The sequence below is a fragment of the Anser anser genome (assembly GCF_964211835.1).
Source record: "Anser anser genome assembly, chromosome: 8".
Classification (NCBI taxonomy): Eukaryota; Metazoa; Chordata; class Aves; order Anseriformes; family Anatidae; genus Anser; species Anser anser.
Genome location: NC_139728.1, coordinates 15,181,383 through 15,195,859, shown reverse-complemented (window position 1 = coordinate 15,195,859; position 14,477 = coordinate 15,181,383). Strand labels below are relative to the sequence as shown.

General features: G+C 44.9%; 1 protein-coding gene and 1 long non-coding RNA gene across 7 annotated transcripts in view; one reads left to right on the top strand and one right to left on the bottom strand.

The window, feature by feature from the left end:
• The window catches only part of HMCN1 (hemicentin 1), a 246,882-nt gene that overhangs the window by 35,655 nt on the left and 196,750 nt on the right, over positions 1 to 14,477 (top strand). The window contains exon 1 of one of the 6 annotated variants that reach the window (XM_083847054.1): positions 10,900 to 12,234. The exons of 3 other annotated variants lie outside the window; for them this stretch is intronic. In XM_083847054.1, the coding sequence (XP_083703180.1) occupies positions 11,958 to 12,234 (277 nt within the window). In that variant the 5' untranslated portion in view covers positions 10,900 to 11,957. Of the gene's footprint in view, positions 1 to 10,899; positions 12,235 to 14,477 lie in introns of those variants that run through there. 2 more of the 6 variants (XR_014587614.1, XM_083847055.1) reach the window with 2 other exon arrangements.
• Positions 8,535 to 12,233, bottom strand: LOC310903605. Its single transcript, XR_014587618.1, has 3 exons — positions 12,095 to 12,233; positions 10,715 to 10,832; positions 8,535 to 9,596 (listed from the first exon to the last, which is right to left on the bottom strand). It is a non-coding gene; the product is annotated as an uncharacterized lncRNA (long non-coding RNA).

Sequence of the window (14,477 nt, the reverse complement as noted above, 5' to 3'; positions counted from 1 at the left end):
GCAAATAGAAGAAGCCCATTCATCTCAGTGAGCATCAGTCCAGGCCAGTGATGAGTTACGATTTCTATTTAGCTGTGATCAGGGTTATTTCTGAACCCTTTCTGCATAGCAGACAATCTTTGGTTTTCAGATGCTTAGTCCTAGGAACTTGAAGCCAGTAGGTAAATCTTACCTGAGAGACACGTGGCAAGAAAGGAGCATTTAAATATGAATTTGTCTTTCTAAGCGTAGCCATGGTAATTTGCTTACAAGCACTCAGAAAAATTTCTTGGGTATAGGCCAGCAGCTGTCGTTGCAGGAACAATTAGTTCTCCAGCTCAGCCAATGTTAGTTATTCATGATGTAAACTTATAAAGATCTGCTGGGGTTCTTTAGAAAGGGCTTGTCATCAAGTTATACAAAATAAGGAGAAAACACAGCTAACTCTTTTGGACCAGAGACAAACCACAGGCAATGACCAAATGACTTGATGCTCTGCTGAGCTAGAGTAGAACGGGCTTGCTTCTCTCACATGCTGCTGTGTTTTGGCTTCAAACCAAATTTCTCTCTCACAAGTTAGTCTTCATAAGAGAAGTTGAGCCTGTGACATGGCACCTTCAAATCTTATCTTAAACCATGGTCTTGAAGCAGTGACAGCAACCACTGCCATGCTATGATAGCAGCTGAGGGATCCAGCAACTGTATTAAAAGTGTTGCTGCTGCTTTCTCTGCTGCTGTCTTGTGGTTTCATTTGCCATGCTGCTCCAGAGGCATCCCAGTACCCATGTAGGACCTCATTTTATGCCCGCTGTGGTTGCAGACAAGCCACTTGGCTGTGGTACACTTTTTGTAAGGTAAAGCCAAAGAGCCTGCAAGGGCTGTGTAGAAGTCCAGCTGTGTTTGTGGGTATTTGTGCATACAATTAGATTTTATTGAGTCTCAGTATATGAGCCTGAAATCTTGCCATCAAAAATCAGTTTATAACTCCTCAGATAACTTCTGCTTTTAGTTAGCATGGAAGCGCTGTACGGACAGAGCTTTTTAGGGGCACCAGGTCCGAGTTCAGTCCTGTCAGACGCAGGAGCTGGCAAAGCACGTGGAGAGTGGAAGAAATGGAGGGAAGAGCTGACCCATGACAGCTCTTGGCTGCTCTGAGAAATTTGGCTCCTCGCTCCCACACGTAACATCCTTGCGAGTGGCTATGGCTGGAACCCAAAGGCAGGGTGTGGCAGCTAAGCAACCCTCATTCTGAGGGAGCTTTACGTGAGGCCCACTCTTTCAGTTCTTACCAAGGCAATACCACCTCCCCTCTCTCCAAATCCTTCCCATAGTCTCTCTGAAGGACTACCAGTCCCACAGTGGGACAGACTTTTGCGTCCTTATCTCTGGAGTGGCAAAAAGAGGAAAAACAAAACACCACCAGCAAAACGCTTTCTCATACTGACAGGTTTTATGGATTTACATAGAATCATAGAGTCATAGAATATCCCAAATTGGAAGGGACCCACAAGGATCATCATGTCCAACTCCTGGCACCACACAGGTCTACCTAAAAGTTCAGACCTTCAGTTATGACTGAGAGCACAGTCCAAACTCTTCTTAAACTCCAACAGGCTTGGTGCCATGACCCTGTCCCTGGGGAGCCTGTTCCAGTGTACGACCACCCTCTTGGTGAAGAACCTTTTCCTGATATCCAGCCTGAACATGCCCCCCCCCCCCCCCCCCCCCCCCCCCGCTGCAGCTTGACACAATTCCCTCGGGTCCTATCACTCACTGAAAAGAAAAGATCGGTGCTTGCCCCTCCACTCTCCCTCATGAGGAAGCTGTAGGCTGTGATGAGGTCTCCCCTCAGCCTCCTCTTTTCCAGGCTGAACAGGCCAAGTGACCTCAGCCACTCCTCATACGTCTTCCCCTCTAGGCCCTTCACCATCTTTGTAGCCCTTCTCTGGACACTCTCCAGCCCTTCTCTGGACACTCTCCAATAGTTTCACATCTTTTTTGTGCTGTGGTACCCAGAACTGCACACAGTACTCGAGGTGAGGCCGCACCAGAGCAGAGCAGGACAATCACTTCCCTCGACCGACTATTGATGCTGTGCTTGATGGCTTTTTACATGTTTAGTTACTAAACACAGTATGTGATACCCTGCTTTCTTTTCTGTCCTTGCTTCTTCAAAGAATTGTGTTGTGAAAAAACACTAGATTCTTCTACAGTTGCGTATGGGTGAAAACTATATTTTTAAATCAGAGTAGGAGACTGTTAAGTTGCTACTAAATAATGTAGTCTGATCTTCAATATGTCATTGATTATTCATATTAAATTAGATGCCCAATTTTTTTTTGTTTGAATCTGTTGCCCATAATGAATATGTATTTCAACTAATTGAATCAGATTTGATAAACTAGCCAGGAGAAATAGGATGGTTTTTAGTTTAAGTGTAGTTAGTTCAACTTTTGCTGGAACACTTGTTTAAATGGCTCTTGAAAACTGAAATAGCATGGATCTAACAAGGACAGTTGTGTATATATGTTGTAGCACCCCAGTAAAGATATTGTACCTGTACTGTACTGTACCTGTAGTGCATGAACAATCAAGAACATGAAATGATACCTGAAAATATGTCAGAAAATGGGTTGTATATAGGGAAACCTGTGGCTTGTGGTCTCCAGCTTTTGTAGCTGGAGGGCTGTACATGGCTTTTTTGCTCAGCCAGACATTTCTCCTGCTTCTTGTAGTGCCTGAAGAAGTGAAACTCTGAGTGGTAGGACATATTTGTGGTTGGAGACACCAGAGTACCTGGCCAGTGGCATATACAGAGACTTGTAGGAAATATTAAAATTGAAGTTTTTTATCTGACAGTGGAAAATAAATAATAATCCTAATAACAGGGACCCAACTGCTCAGCTTGCTCAGTGGATTCAAGGAGGTGAGTTGAAGGGCTGTGTGCTCAGATGTCCCACCACGCTCTGGATGGTGCTGTCAGCGCTGGGCCAAGTGCCTCACTCCATGTTTACCTCAGCATCCCTGGGTGTGGGCCAGGCTCGTCTGGTGTCCGCTCCTCAGTGACCAAACAGCAGCTGGGAGCAGAGCGGAATCTGTCCCTGTGCTGGTGCGGGACGTTATGCTCTTCCCGCCTGGTACCAGCAGCTCCTTGTGCTGTGGCTGCTACGTGGCCCACTGCGCCCTGCTCTGCCTGGGTCTGCTTCTTGAATCTCCTCAGGAAAGAATGGAGATGGTCTTTTCTAGAGCAGTGAGTGCTCTCGGAAATGCCCAAGCTGTTTTGGTTGAGCAGCGACAAAATTAAGCTCAAAGTGGACGTTTTATATGGAAAGTTTTGGACCAGGCCATTCGTTGAACAAAAATGTGGAGGCCCGGAAACAGGGTTGTAATGGGAACTGCCAAGTAACTTGATGATAAACGATGAATTATCTCTGCCACTTTTGTGTAACAACTCTATTTTATAAGGGGAAGCCTTTTTATCCCCTTTTCTATGAAAGGCTTTTTATTCTTGTTATGGATAAAATTCTTATATGTCATCTCCGAAATGATCTGCCTGACAGAAGTCTCCCATTTCTCAGTAGAAGGAGCACCAGACTATAAGGAGAGAAGTGCTGTGAAAAACACTCCAAATGTTAAGAATATCTCCGTTACGCCAATAAAGTGTGACTGTGGAGAACATAGTCCATCCTGGTAGTAAAACTAGCTCTCTGGCTATTTAGAGGTTTTGGAAAGTTATACTTGGTAACTATTGGTGAGGTGCTAACTTATAGTCTGGCAGGATTTTAAAGGGCACATTGGTCTTTATAGGCTTAAATGTAAAGACTGAAACTACAGACTAAAAAAAACACTAAAAAATGATGAACTTATAAACTGGGTGAACTTGGTTTCTTCAAATGCCAGGAAAACACACTTCACATGCCTGATGTTAGTTAGTGCTGTCTTGGTGGAGAAATTTAAAGCAGGATATTTAATAATGTGAGAAATACTTAAATCAGCCAAGTCTATACAAAAATAAAATAAATTGAGATCGGAACTGTGAGCTAATTCTTGTAACACTTTCATGGGGATGAGGATAGGTGGTGGGAGAAATGCCACACAGCTTTCATCATAGGCTTATCCTGCATAGACAGATGCAGGAAATTTGGACTTTTTTTCTAAGCAAAATACATTCTTTATAAGCTTAAGTGGAGCAAAGTATATACTTCGCAGTCAGGTAAAGTCCTTGGTGACTGGAAAAAAGGAAACATCACTTCCATTTTAAAAAATTGTAGAAAGGAAGACCTGGGGAACTACAGACCAGCGAGCCTTAGCTCTGCACCTGGAAAGATCATGGAACAGGTCCTCCTGGAAGCAGTGTCAAAGCTCATGCAGAATGAGGAGGTGATCTTAGATAGCCAGCATGGAGCAGCCCTCCTAGGAAGAAAGGCTGAGAGAGCTGGGGATGTTCACTCAGGAGAAGAGGAGGCTTTGTGGTGACCTAGTTGCAGCTTTTCAGTACTTAAAGGGGGCTTATAAAAAAGATGGAGAGCGACTTTCAGCTTGGGCGGATGATGATAGGACAAGGGGGATTGGCTTTAAACTAAAAGAAGTGAGATTTAAATTAGAGGTTAGGAGGAAATTCTTCACTGTAAGGGTGGTGAGGCGCTGGCACAGGCTGCCCAGAGAGGCTGTGGATGCCCCATCCCTGGAGGTGTTCAAGGCCACATTGGATGAGGCCTTGGGAAGCCTGATCCAGTGTGTGGCATCCCTGCCTATGGCAGAGGGATTGGAACAAGATTATCTTTAACGTCTCTTCCAACCCAAACTGTTCTGTGATATGATAATGATTCTATAAACTCTGGAGAACTAAACATTTATTTTCTTGTTGTCTTTGTTAAGCAAATGACATGAATTCCCAAACTCATTTTTTGATTAAGGGAGTAGTTTTATTTCATAATTTATGCTCGAGGAACACTGTCTCTCTTTCAGTACAGCTTTGTTAGAATACACCTACAGGGCAGCTCTGTGAACTGGGAGGCCTTTCTGCCAGCAAGTGTTAATATGACGCTGTATGCTAATTAGCTCCTCTGAGAAATTAAGAATAGAAGACCATTTAGAGGCATGAGGTGCAGTAGTTAAGCTCGTGGGCTGCAAGACTGCAAACTGCATTCCATAGTATAGCTCCTGGTATGAGAGGAATGGGATGTTTTTTGATGTTATCCATTATTTAAGTATCTATCAGTGACTCCAAAATGAGCTTGAGTCCATAGACCAAAGTGGCCATGCAGCCGCCCTTTGTAACACGGGATGATGGTACCTGAAATAATTTCCTCTTCTTTCAGGAGCTTATTTTAGTTGTCAACCAGAACGTATCACTGCTTGTCTGACAGATAAGAGATTGCAAAGCTATATTGCCACATTGCATAAAGTATTAGAACTGCATAAAATACCTCATCTAAGATATTTTTCTTCAGTGTGTATGAATTGCTTGTAATATTAAGATAATCAAGAATAGTTCTTCATACTGATAGTTGCTGTTTGCACACTATAGACTATAGTGTAATGGAAGTTTTGTATTTGTTCAGAATTTCAAAAGTCCACTGTAATTAACCCAAAAGTATTAATAAGACAACATAAAACTACTCATAACTGCTAGGTTTGCTCTGGTCAAATTAATTAAATGTATCATTTCTGGTCCAGTTTTGAAAAAGTATGCTCTAAAAATTTTTTTTTTTCTAAAATGTAAAAAGTACACTTTTTGAATTCTCTTATCATTAGAATCAGTCTGTCCAACTAATTCTCCAGAAAACTCTTCCTGTGGAAGAGACCAGCGTAACTGCTATGTACAAAACATTTGTTCCTGTGTGTTTGTGGGAAATTCTGCTTATAATTTAAGGTTGATTTCAACCTTAACTATGAAAAAAATCATACATTATTCTCTATCTTTATTAAAAATAAGAATAAAAATGTATACTTTTCTGTAATCCAGGTTTGAAACATTTCATTCTGATTTACCAGTAGAGGGAGATGGTGTTCTTGAAGCTCAATCTAAACTTGCTACTGTTATTTTCATAATACAATGTGGTTGCCTAATTGTTTGTAAACTCTTTTGAAAATCCTGACTTGAAATTCTTGAGGATAAACTAACTTTCAATGATTTAAAAAAAGAAAACAAAAAAAAAACAACCTTTATAATAGTGCTGTAGGAGCTCTGTGAAAATTCTTGCATCTAGCAGGCAATTACTCGAGTGGTGAAAGCAGTCAAAGTGTTGTAACATGATCACCTCTAGCCGGTTCCATCGCGTCAGCTCTCTACGCATGTGAGCTAATGGAAGGTTTGTGAGTGTGATTTAATGTACACATGGGCATTTCCTGGGGGAATGGAATGAGTGACTTGGAAGGTGATTCTTCTCATTGACACAGGCATCTGTACAGAATTATATTGCATACCTCTCATGTGGTGGTCTCTGCTTTCTCTTACAGCTGCAGAGCAACAACCCCGTAGTTCTGTACAGAAACCTAGCGCCTATATTGCCGGAAAGGTTGTTTCAAATAGGACCTTCAGGCAGCAGTTTTGAAATCCTTTCTGAAATCCCAACTTAGAAGCTTAGAAGGGAAGAGATGCGCATATGAAGCAGTGGTCATGCACGTAGTTGCGCAGGACTCGCCGTATGGGCAGCAGTCACCGGGTTTAGCGCCAGTACCTGCTGTCTCTGAACCCATCACCTCCAGCTCCCTTCCTTAGCAGTCAGCCGAGGCCCAGCCGCCACTCACGATACTGATCTGATCTCGAATATAGGTTAGAAGGAAGTATATTTCCTAGTAGCTCTTCAGACACAGTGCAGGTGACTCTATACCTGACAACATTTAGCCTGCAATTATAAAACAGAAGTGGTTGTGAGAATGGGTTCTTTTTAGTCAAGGGAATGCCAACAACATGTCTTGTAAATGACAAGAAAAAGTTTATTATTTGGTGGTAGAAACTAAGCTATAATACCTTTTAAAAGATACTAGCAAAACTGATGCAACTTTGCAATAGGAAAAAAATTACTGAAATACAGAGTATTTGCACTTTCAAGGCTCTCTCTACAGCAAATAACGTGTGTTTTGTATTTCCTGGCGTTTCCCTTCCTGCAAATATTCAGGGGAGAAAGAGATGCATAATCCTCTTTTAGTGCCAAGGAATCTTGAGGAACAGAGGAAGGAGAAAAATGCTCTTATGTGAAATTTAAAGCTGTTTGCTCACTATTTCTGCTACAGATCTCCTGCATGGCCTTCAGCAAGCCAATTAGTCCTTCTCTGCTTTCGCTCCTCATTTGTAAGATGCGGACTTAACAGTTCAAAGTTACAGATTTTATAAGGACATGTTGATTAGTTATGCATTTGTACTTTGTGCTCATAAGTGCTTAGGCTGTAGTGCAGGAAGTAAAGATCGATAAGTAGATCAAGACTGCCTCGCCCACTAGGTACAGGCCCCATATTTGACTAATTTGTTTCTCCATCCTTCATTTTATTTACTCTTTTTTCTTTTCCAAGGAAGTAGCACAGCAGGTCCTAGCTTGGTCCTACTCTTGATACGTTTTCATATTAATAAAAGCAGCAAGCCAGAGACAAAATTTTTGGCCCCTCACTTCTATGTCTTGATCACAGGATGACCTGTTTTATAGAACAAATGTTTTATAACCAAAAGGAAAGTGATTTCATCTTGCAGATGAGAGATAATTCAGTGCTCTAGAAGTGTGAAACGACCCTTTGGCTGAAGCACACGGTTTATTAAACAAACTACTCCGGTTGTTACAGCTACTTACTGCTTGTGTGTAGCTCTTTTTCACTACTATGTGATATTTTGAAATGTGTTGAGTTGTGAATCAAACTGACATTTGAGTAAACTTCTGTGAAGCAGAGAAAGGAGATTGAAAATGGCAAAAGATTATCTCTATGTAGCCTCTAGTTTCTTTACAATATAAAACAGCATCTTAAAAATCTGATTTTTGCTACCATCTAGAAATGTTTGCAGAATACATAGGATTGCTAGCATTCACCTGTCTGCTCTGATGTTGCTTAAAGTGTTAATTGTCCAAGCCATGAAAAATTCCAACGTTGCTGAATGCAGGTTCAGTTTTAAAAGGCAGCAGTAACCGTAAGATACCGAATGTAGCCAGATGTACGTGTGAACAGTTCAAAATACAGTTCTGGATCAAATTTCTCTTTTTCTGCTGATACCTGCAGGGTAGGAGTAGGGAATACAGCCTGTAGCTTGATTTCACATTTAGACAAACCTTTTGGAAAAGTGGAGGTTAGAAACTTGCAGTTCTTCAAACTCTGGAATTATCTAATAGTCCATTCAAAGGCATCAATTCCTACAGACAGGTGATCCTTCGAGAATCCCAGGGTTTGTTTTCTTGACAAAAGCAGGTGGTTTCTAGTCACTTTTTTTTTTTTTTGAGAACACCTACAATATATGATCCCTCTGAATATTCAGAAGCCAGAAGTCAAACAAAATTACACAAGAGCCATTTTTATATTGTGGTAGGCTTTGTATTGCTAGCGAATGTAACGCATCTTACAGGAAGATGTGAATCTACTGTGACTAAAACAATAAAGCATCAGGGTTGTTGGGTATAAATGCTACCTTGTTCAGTCTGGAGAAGAGCCTTTAACTGTCGGACAAAATGCCTTGGTCACCCAGAGGAAAGAGAAGATGAGTGCTTAAAGTGTACTGTCTTCATATGAGGCCAGCCGTGTGGCTTACAAAATAGAAGTCACTAGCTGGAAGGGGTCAGTGTTTATTTAATCACTTCTGAGTTTGAACCTGATCCTGTAATGGCATTCACACAACAAAATCTCCCCCCAAAAGCAGTGCTAGGTTCTTTGTACGTAAATGTGAAGATGTCGCCACATATAACCACAGGTTCATCTGTCTGTCCTTCCTCTTTTCTCCTCCTTGTTTATCTTTTGTTGCAGAGCTGTTAGCAGCAGCCTTACCTGGTTTCAGGCTCCTTGGCATACCTGCTAACTCCTTTTCCTCTTCTAGGATAGCATCTTAACCTTGTCCCTCCCAAATGAAGCATAAGTTCTGCCTGCACGCTACTTCAAAGCTCAGAATTTGAGACCCAAAACATTGTTTTCAGTTTTGGAGTAGTGAATGTGTTTGACAAGTACGAAGTTACACTTCTCATGTGCATGACTGGAGCGTGAATATACATAAAATAGAAAGACAGGACTAAAGACTGGCTGAGAAAACACTGTCTATGAACTGGAGAGCTCTCGCTATACAATACGTATACTTCTCACAGAGATAGCCAAAGCGAGATATGCCCAAAACAAACAGCAAAGATTCCCTCCTTTTCCACAACAATTAGTGAAGTCCAAACAAAGCAAAAATAAAATAAAAAACCGGGGTGGGGGAGCGGGACGACTTGAAGGAGGAGTGGGAGTAAAACTTTTTAATGTGCATGGAGATGCAGAGGAACTTTTGTCAAATGTCTGTGACAAAACAGCTCAGAGTATCTGGTATACGTGCAGAGTCTGCTGACCAGCAAAGAGGTGTCGTGAGAAAGAGCTCCGTAGGCGCAGCCTGCTGAGAGTGGTCCATGGGATCCAAGGAGGAGAATCTGTTTTGGTATCAGCAGTTTGCTCTGTAATTAGAGAGTAGCACCAGCTTTAAAAACAATCATTCTGATATTCTCCTTCAGATGGAAACTTCAGTTTTTGCAGTGGACGGTTGTTTACTGTGGACTGGACTGAAACCAGCAACTCCGTCTTTGTTAGCAGCCGTTAGACAGTAACATATTTTAGCTGCATATTACAAAATGGGGCAGATTAAGACAAAGGCCCAAAGGGTGAAATGTACTTTATTTCCTTCCCAGTCTTCTGAACTAGTATATTTTCCCCACAGTGTACAAATTTTATACTTTTTATATTTGAGACAAGCTAGGAAGAAAGGAGTTAAATTGCTTAACTCTTTATTCCACTTCTCGTAACAATTTACAGCCATTCATGGCAATTATATAGCCACCTATCAGTCCAGGTGGGTAATGCTTTGCTCACACTCAGAGTGATGTAAGTGCAGGGGGGAGGAACGGGGCAGTCATGCTCAACAGAGCCAGGCTGCAGCAGGGTCTCGCTGCGCCAGGGGCACGGGCCTGGGCCCCGCTCAGCCGTGGCTCTGCCACACCGTCACAGCTTTACAGAGGAGCATGGAGATTTTTTTCAATAGATGATTCTTTGGCAAACTATGAAAATAATTTTGTTGGAGAAGGAAAAAAAAAAAATCATTTCTCTTGCTACAGGGCTTTCTTCCTGCAAATTTCAAAGGTCTGCTGTGAATAATAGTGTTAGAGCTTCCAAGCTACAAGAATATTTTATAGTGGAAAGTGTTAGGCAACCAAAATAAATATCAGTTCCCACTGTTACAAAGTAAGATTTATTATTCTTTATGTTGTACCTTAAAACCTGCATTAAATGACATTTTTTTGAGAAGTGGCACAATGTATCAAAGAGTTGCGTTTTTCATAGGGACACTGCCTTGGTTTGTTCTAGCTTGTTTACATTTAAATGAGAAATAATTTAAGACAGAAAGAACATGAGAGCTTTCTTTGTCAGGAAAAATGTAACAGGAATTCATCTTCACAAAGGACTAAACAAAATCCTTAAATCCAAGTGGTTCCAGTCTCCAGGGTGTTCAAAATACATATTCCTACTTTATGGCTTGAATGTGTCTCTACTTACAAGATTTGTGAATATTTTGACAAACCTGGTCCGAGTTTTCTGGTAGGAAAGTTACAGATGAGGCAAGTTTTCCATGGTTTGGGGTTTTATGGCGAATGCGTTGCACGGCTCTGGTTATGTGCTTCCTTCTCATGACATCAGTGCTGAAGGGGAGAAAGAATGTAAACATCTGTTTTTTATAATTCAATTCCAGACTTATAACTTGATTAGGATAAGCAACGTTTCAACGTGATTAATTTTCCAGTCACAATATGATGGTTTGAGCGCGCAGTTTTAGCACCAATGTCAAGATGCGTAGAGGCAGATTCTGCTAATGAGGCCGATTCTGCTGCATCGCCCAACCTTCCCAGCTGCATCAAATGCAGCTGACAAGAACCCGCTTGCCTCATGCCACCAAAAACCAAGGATGCGATTTTCCTCCCTCTTGGCAACTACAACCAGGTGATGCCGCTCACCTGGGAGCGCGATGGCCTCCACCGGTGGGTGGTGAGGCCGGGACCCCAGCACTGAGTGGGGCTGTGGCCACCTTGCCCCAGCCCCGCTCCACTTTCAGGCAGCACTGGGTTGGATCAGATTTTCAAGAGGTATTCAAGGCACTTAGGATCAGATTTTCAATAGGTATTTATGTGTCTGCTGGGACGCAGCTAAATATCTCTTAAAAACCTGGCCTTAAATCGAGCCTGTGGGCTGCAGAGCAGGCGGGAAGCACCGCGCCGCCCGCTTGCTTTCCCTTGCTGCCTGCTCTCCGGGCTGCAGGCAAACGGTGCCTGCAGCTTCTCCGTCCCCTTCAGCAGGGACCTCAGCACCGCTTCATAGGAGCAGGGGAAGATTCGGTCTGGGAGGGACCGGGGCTCCGGCCCGCACCTTTCAGGTAGCGCTTGTGGAGGCGAGAGGCGGCGGCGCAGGAGGAGCGGCCCCAGGTGCCCAGCGCCCCGGGGCTCCCCTCCCCTCCCCGGCAGGTGCCGGAGCGGCCCCGGCCCCTCAGCCTCTGCCGCCGGCGGTCGCCCCGCGCGGGGGCCCTGGGCTGAGGGAGGCGGGGCCGGGCGGCGCCGCAGCCGGGGCTCCCTGCGGCGCGGCAGCTCCCGCAGCCCGCGGCATGGCCGGGGCTCTGCCTTCTCCCTCGGGGCGGCGCTGCCCCGGCCCCGGCCCCAGCCCCAGCCCCGGCCCTGCCCGATAAGAAAGGCGGAGCGGGGCCGCGGCGGCGCGCAGACAAAAGCCGCGGCGTTTCCTGCGCTCCGCGCTGAGGGGAGCCGGGCGGGCGGCGGAACATGGCTCTCGGCGGGGCGCGGGCGGCGGGGCCGGGCTCCCTCCTGCTGCTGCTGCCGCTGCTGCTGCTCGCCCCCTGCCCCCGCGCTAAGCCCGAGCCCGGCGCCGAGGCGGTTCCCGAGGGAGCCTCCACCCTGACCTTCGTGTTCGATGTCACCGGCTCCATGTACGACGACTTGGTGCAAGTCATCGAAGGGGCGTCGAAGATCCTGGAGACGTCGCTGAAGCGACCCAAGAGGCCGCTGTACAACTTCGCCCTGGTGCCCTTCCACGACCCAGGTGAGGGCTCGTCCCGGGCCCCGCTGAGGGAAGGACGCGGCGCCCCGGAGCGGGGAGCCGGGAGCGGGGCGGCCGCCGGGGGGCTCCTCTCGGCCGCCCCGGGACGCGGCCGGGCGCCTCCTGCGGGCCCCCTGCCCCTCGTCCCTCGCACGGCGCCCGCGGGCCCACCTTTGTCTCCCCGCCGCAGCTGTTTCCCGTTGCTCTCCTTCTCCCCGGCCGGCTGCCTCCCTCCTTGTCACAGCCCTGGTGGCGACTGCAAGGGGAAACCAGAACGAGGTGCCCCAGCCCGGTGATGCCTGCGCTGCCCGGCGCCGCAAACGCCTGCTTTTTCTTACGAAAAGAGATCAGAGGAGGATGGGGCGTAAAGGCCCCTGAAAGTAGCCTTTCTGGTGCTAGTTTCTGTGGGGTTCTGCAGGGTGTTCCCGAGGTCGGTGCTTAAGAGTTTGTTTTTTTGCAGGAATGTCATCGAACAAAACTAGGCACCCCTCCTGTTTCTCCCCAGCCATGGACACTTCTGCCCGCAAAGCATTTGCTTGCCATTGTTACCAATATCTTAATCGAATTGCTTGGAAAACTAGGGAAAAACTTTCCGTTTTTTCTGTTTTGTTATCCATAAGCTTGCATAGGTTCTCTCTCTTTTAATGAAGAGCCTGTCTTTGTTGTATCAGAAAAACATCCATTTACGTATCTTACTATGTTTGCCTTTGATATCACATCTTTTTCTTCTACTTCTGTGTTTTTGTTATGAGACAAACCTGTGTGGAACGTAAAGCATGCCATAGCACAGATGCGAGCAAGAGGGGAGAGGATTTGCGGCAGTCGCACCCAGAACTCTTTTCTGCCCCGCTGGAAAGCCAAGCTAGCAGTTCTCTCTGGAGCTCTTTCTCCTTGGGATGGGGCAGAAGACCACCATGGTGGTTGGGGTGGTTTTGTTTTTTCTCTCCATGATTTTACATCTTTACATTTACATTTTATCACTTTACATTTACTCTTTACATCTTCCCTTTGTGCTCACTGAAGTGGTTCTTTATGAGGGTTGCCAACCCACTTTTTCAGAGGGCTTGGATATCTGCACCAACCCTGAGAGCCAGAAGATGGCCTTGTGTGATGTGATTTTAGTTCGTGAGCCTATTTGCGTGGTTCTTTCTTCTCAACTCTTGTGTGTTTGTGTAGAAAAAAACTTGCAGCCTTGGTGTCACTGGTACTTCCAGTACTTAGCTGTCATCACAGGTCAGCTTCAAATCCCTTGTTTCAGTCACTGCTTTTTTTTTTTCTTTTTTTTTTTTTTTTTTCTCCTCATCCCACACGTGTTTGTTTCCTCATTTGGTCCTCCCTTTGGCCGGTTTCTCCATTTTATTCCATTCTTCCCTGACCCCCTTGCTTCCACTGGCTCTCTGGGTCTTGGTGTCTGTTACAGCCAGAGCCCTGTAACCACGCTTTGCTGTGCCACCAAGACCTTGCTCCCTGCATCCCTTGCTGCCACTTCCTCTCCTTGCTTCACGTCTCTTCCCCTTGCAGGCTCCTTGTTCTCCTGCCCCGTTTGCTCTCTTTCCCCAGGAGATCCCTTTCCTTGGCAGATTGCATCCAGCAGAGTAGCTGAGACTTCGGTCCGCGGGGAGTTGAGTGAAGAGAAAGACCGTTCTTGTCAGCGATCTGCGTTGGTGTCTCCTGTTAGGGAAGTCCAGCTTCCTCACGCAGCTGGGCGGGCCATGCTTCTCACTGTCACGGGTGGCTTGTTAGGTCTTAATGTGGTTTGAGAGGTGCTTAAGTTTAAACTTTTACTTTGTCTTGACTTCTGAAAATTATTTCTGTGTGTCTTTCTTAGAGTTACTAGGACACAGCACAGGCTGGTGTCTTGAACTTTATGGACGTAGCTGCTGATAATCTGTTATCTTACATCTACTGATGACCAAATCTAGATTCTTCAAAAGAAAATGAAGGAAATAGTGTTGTGACCAGCTCCCTAACACCTTCTGTGAACCTAGAGGAAGTAAATTTTCAGAAAAATCTTTTTAAAAAATATAAAATAAAAATTTAAAACTGAAGTTGCTTGGCTTGCATTTCAGTATCCAATTCACTTACCTAGTGTGGTTCTGTCTGATGGCAGCTCAACTAAACTGATGAGCATGAGATTTCTTTTTTTTTTCCCCTCCAAGTTTTCTGCTTATTTGCACAACTGGATGATTTCTTTTTGCTTCTTCAGAAAAAAGCTTTGTACACAGCTGTCCCGCAGACAAGCTTTG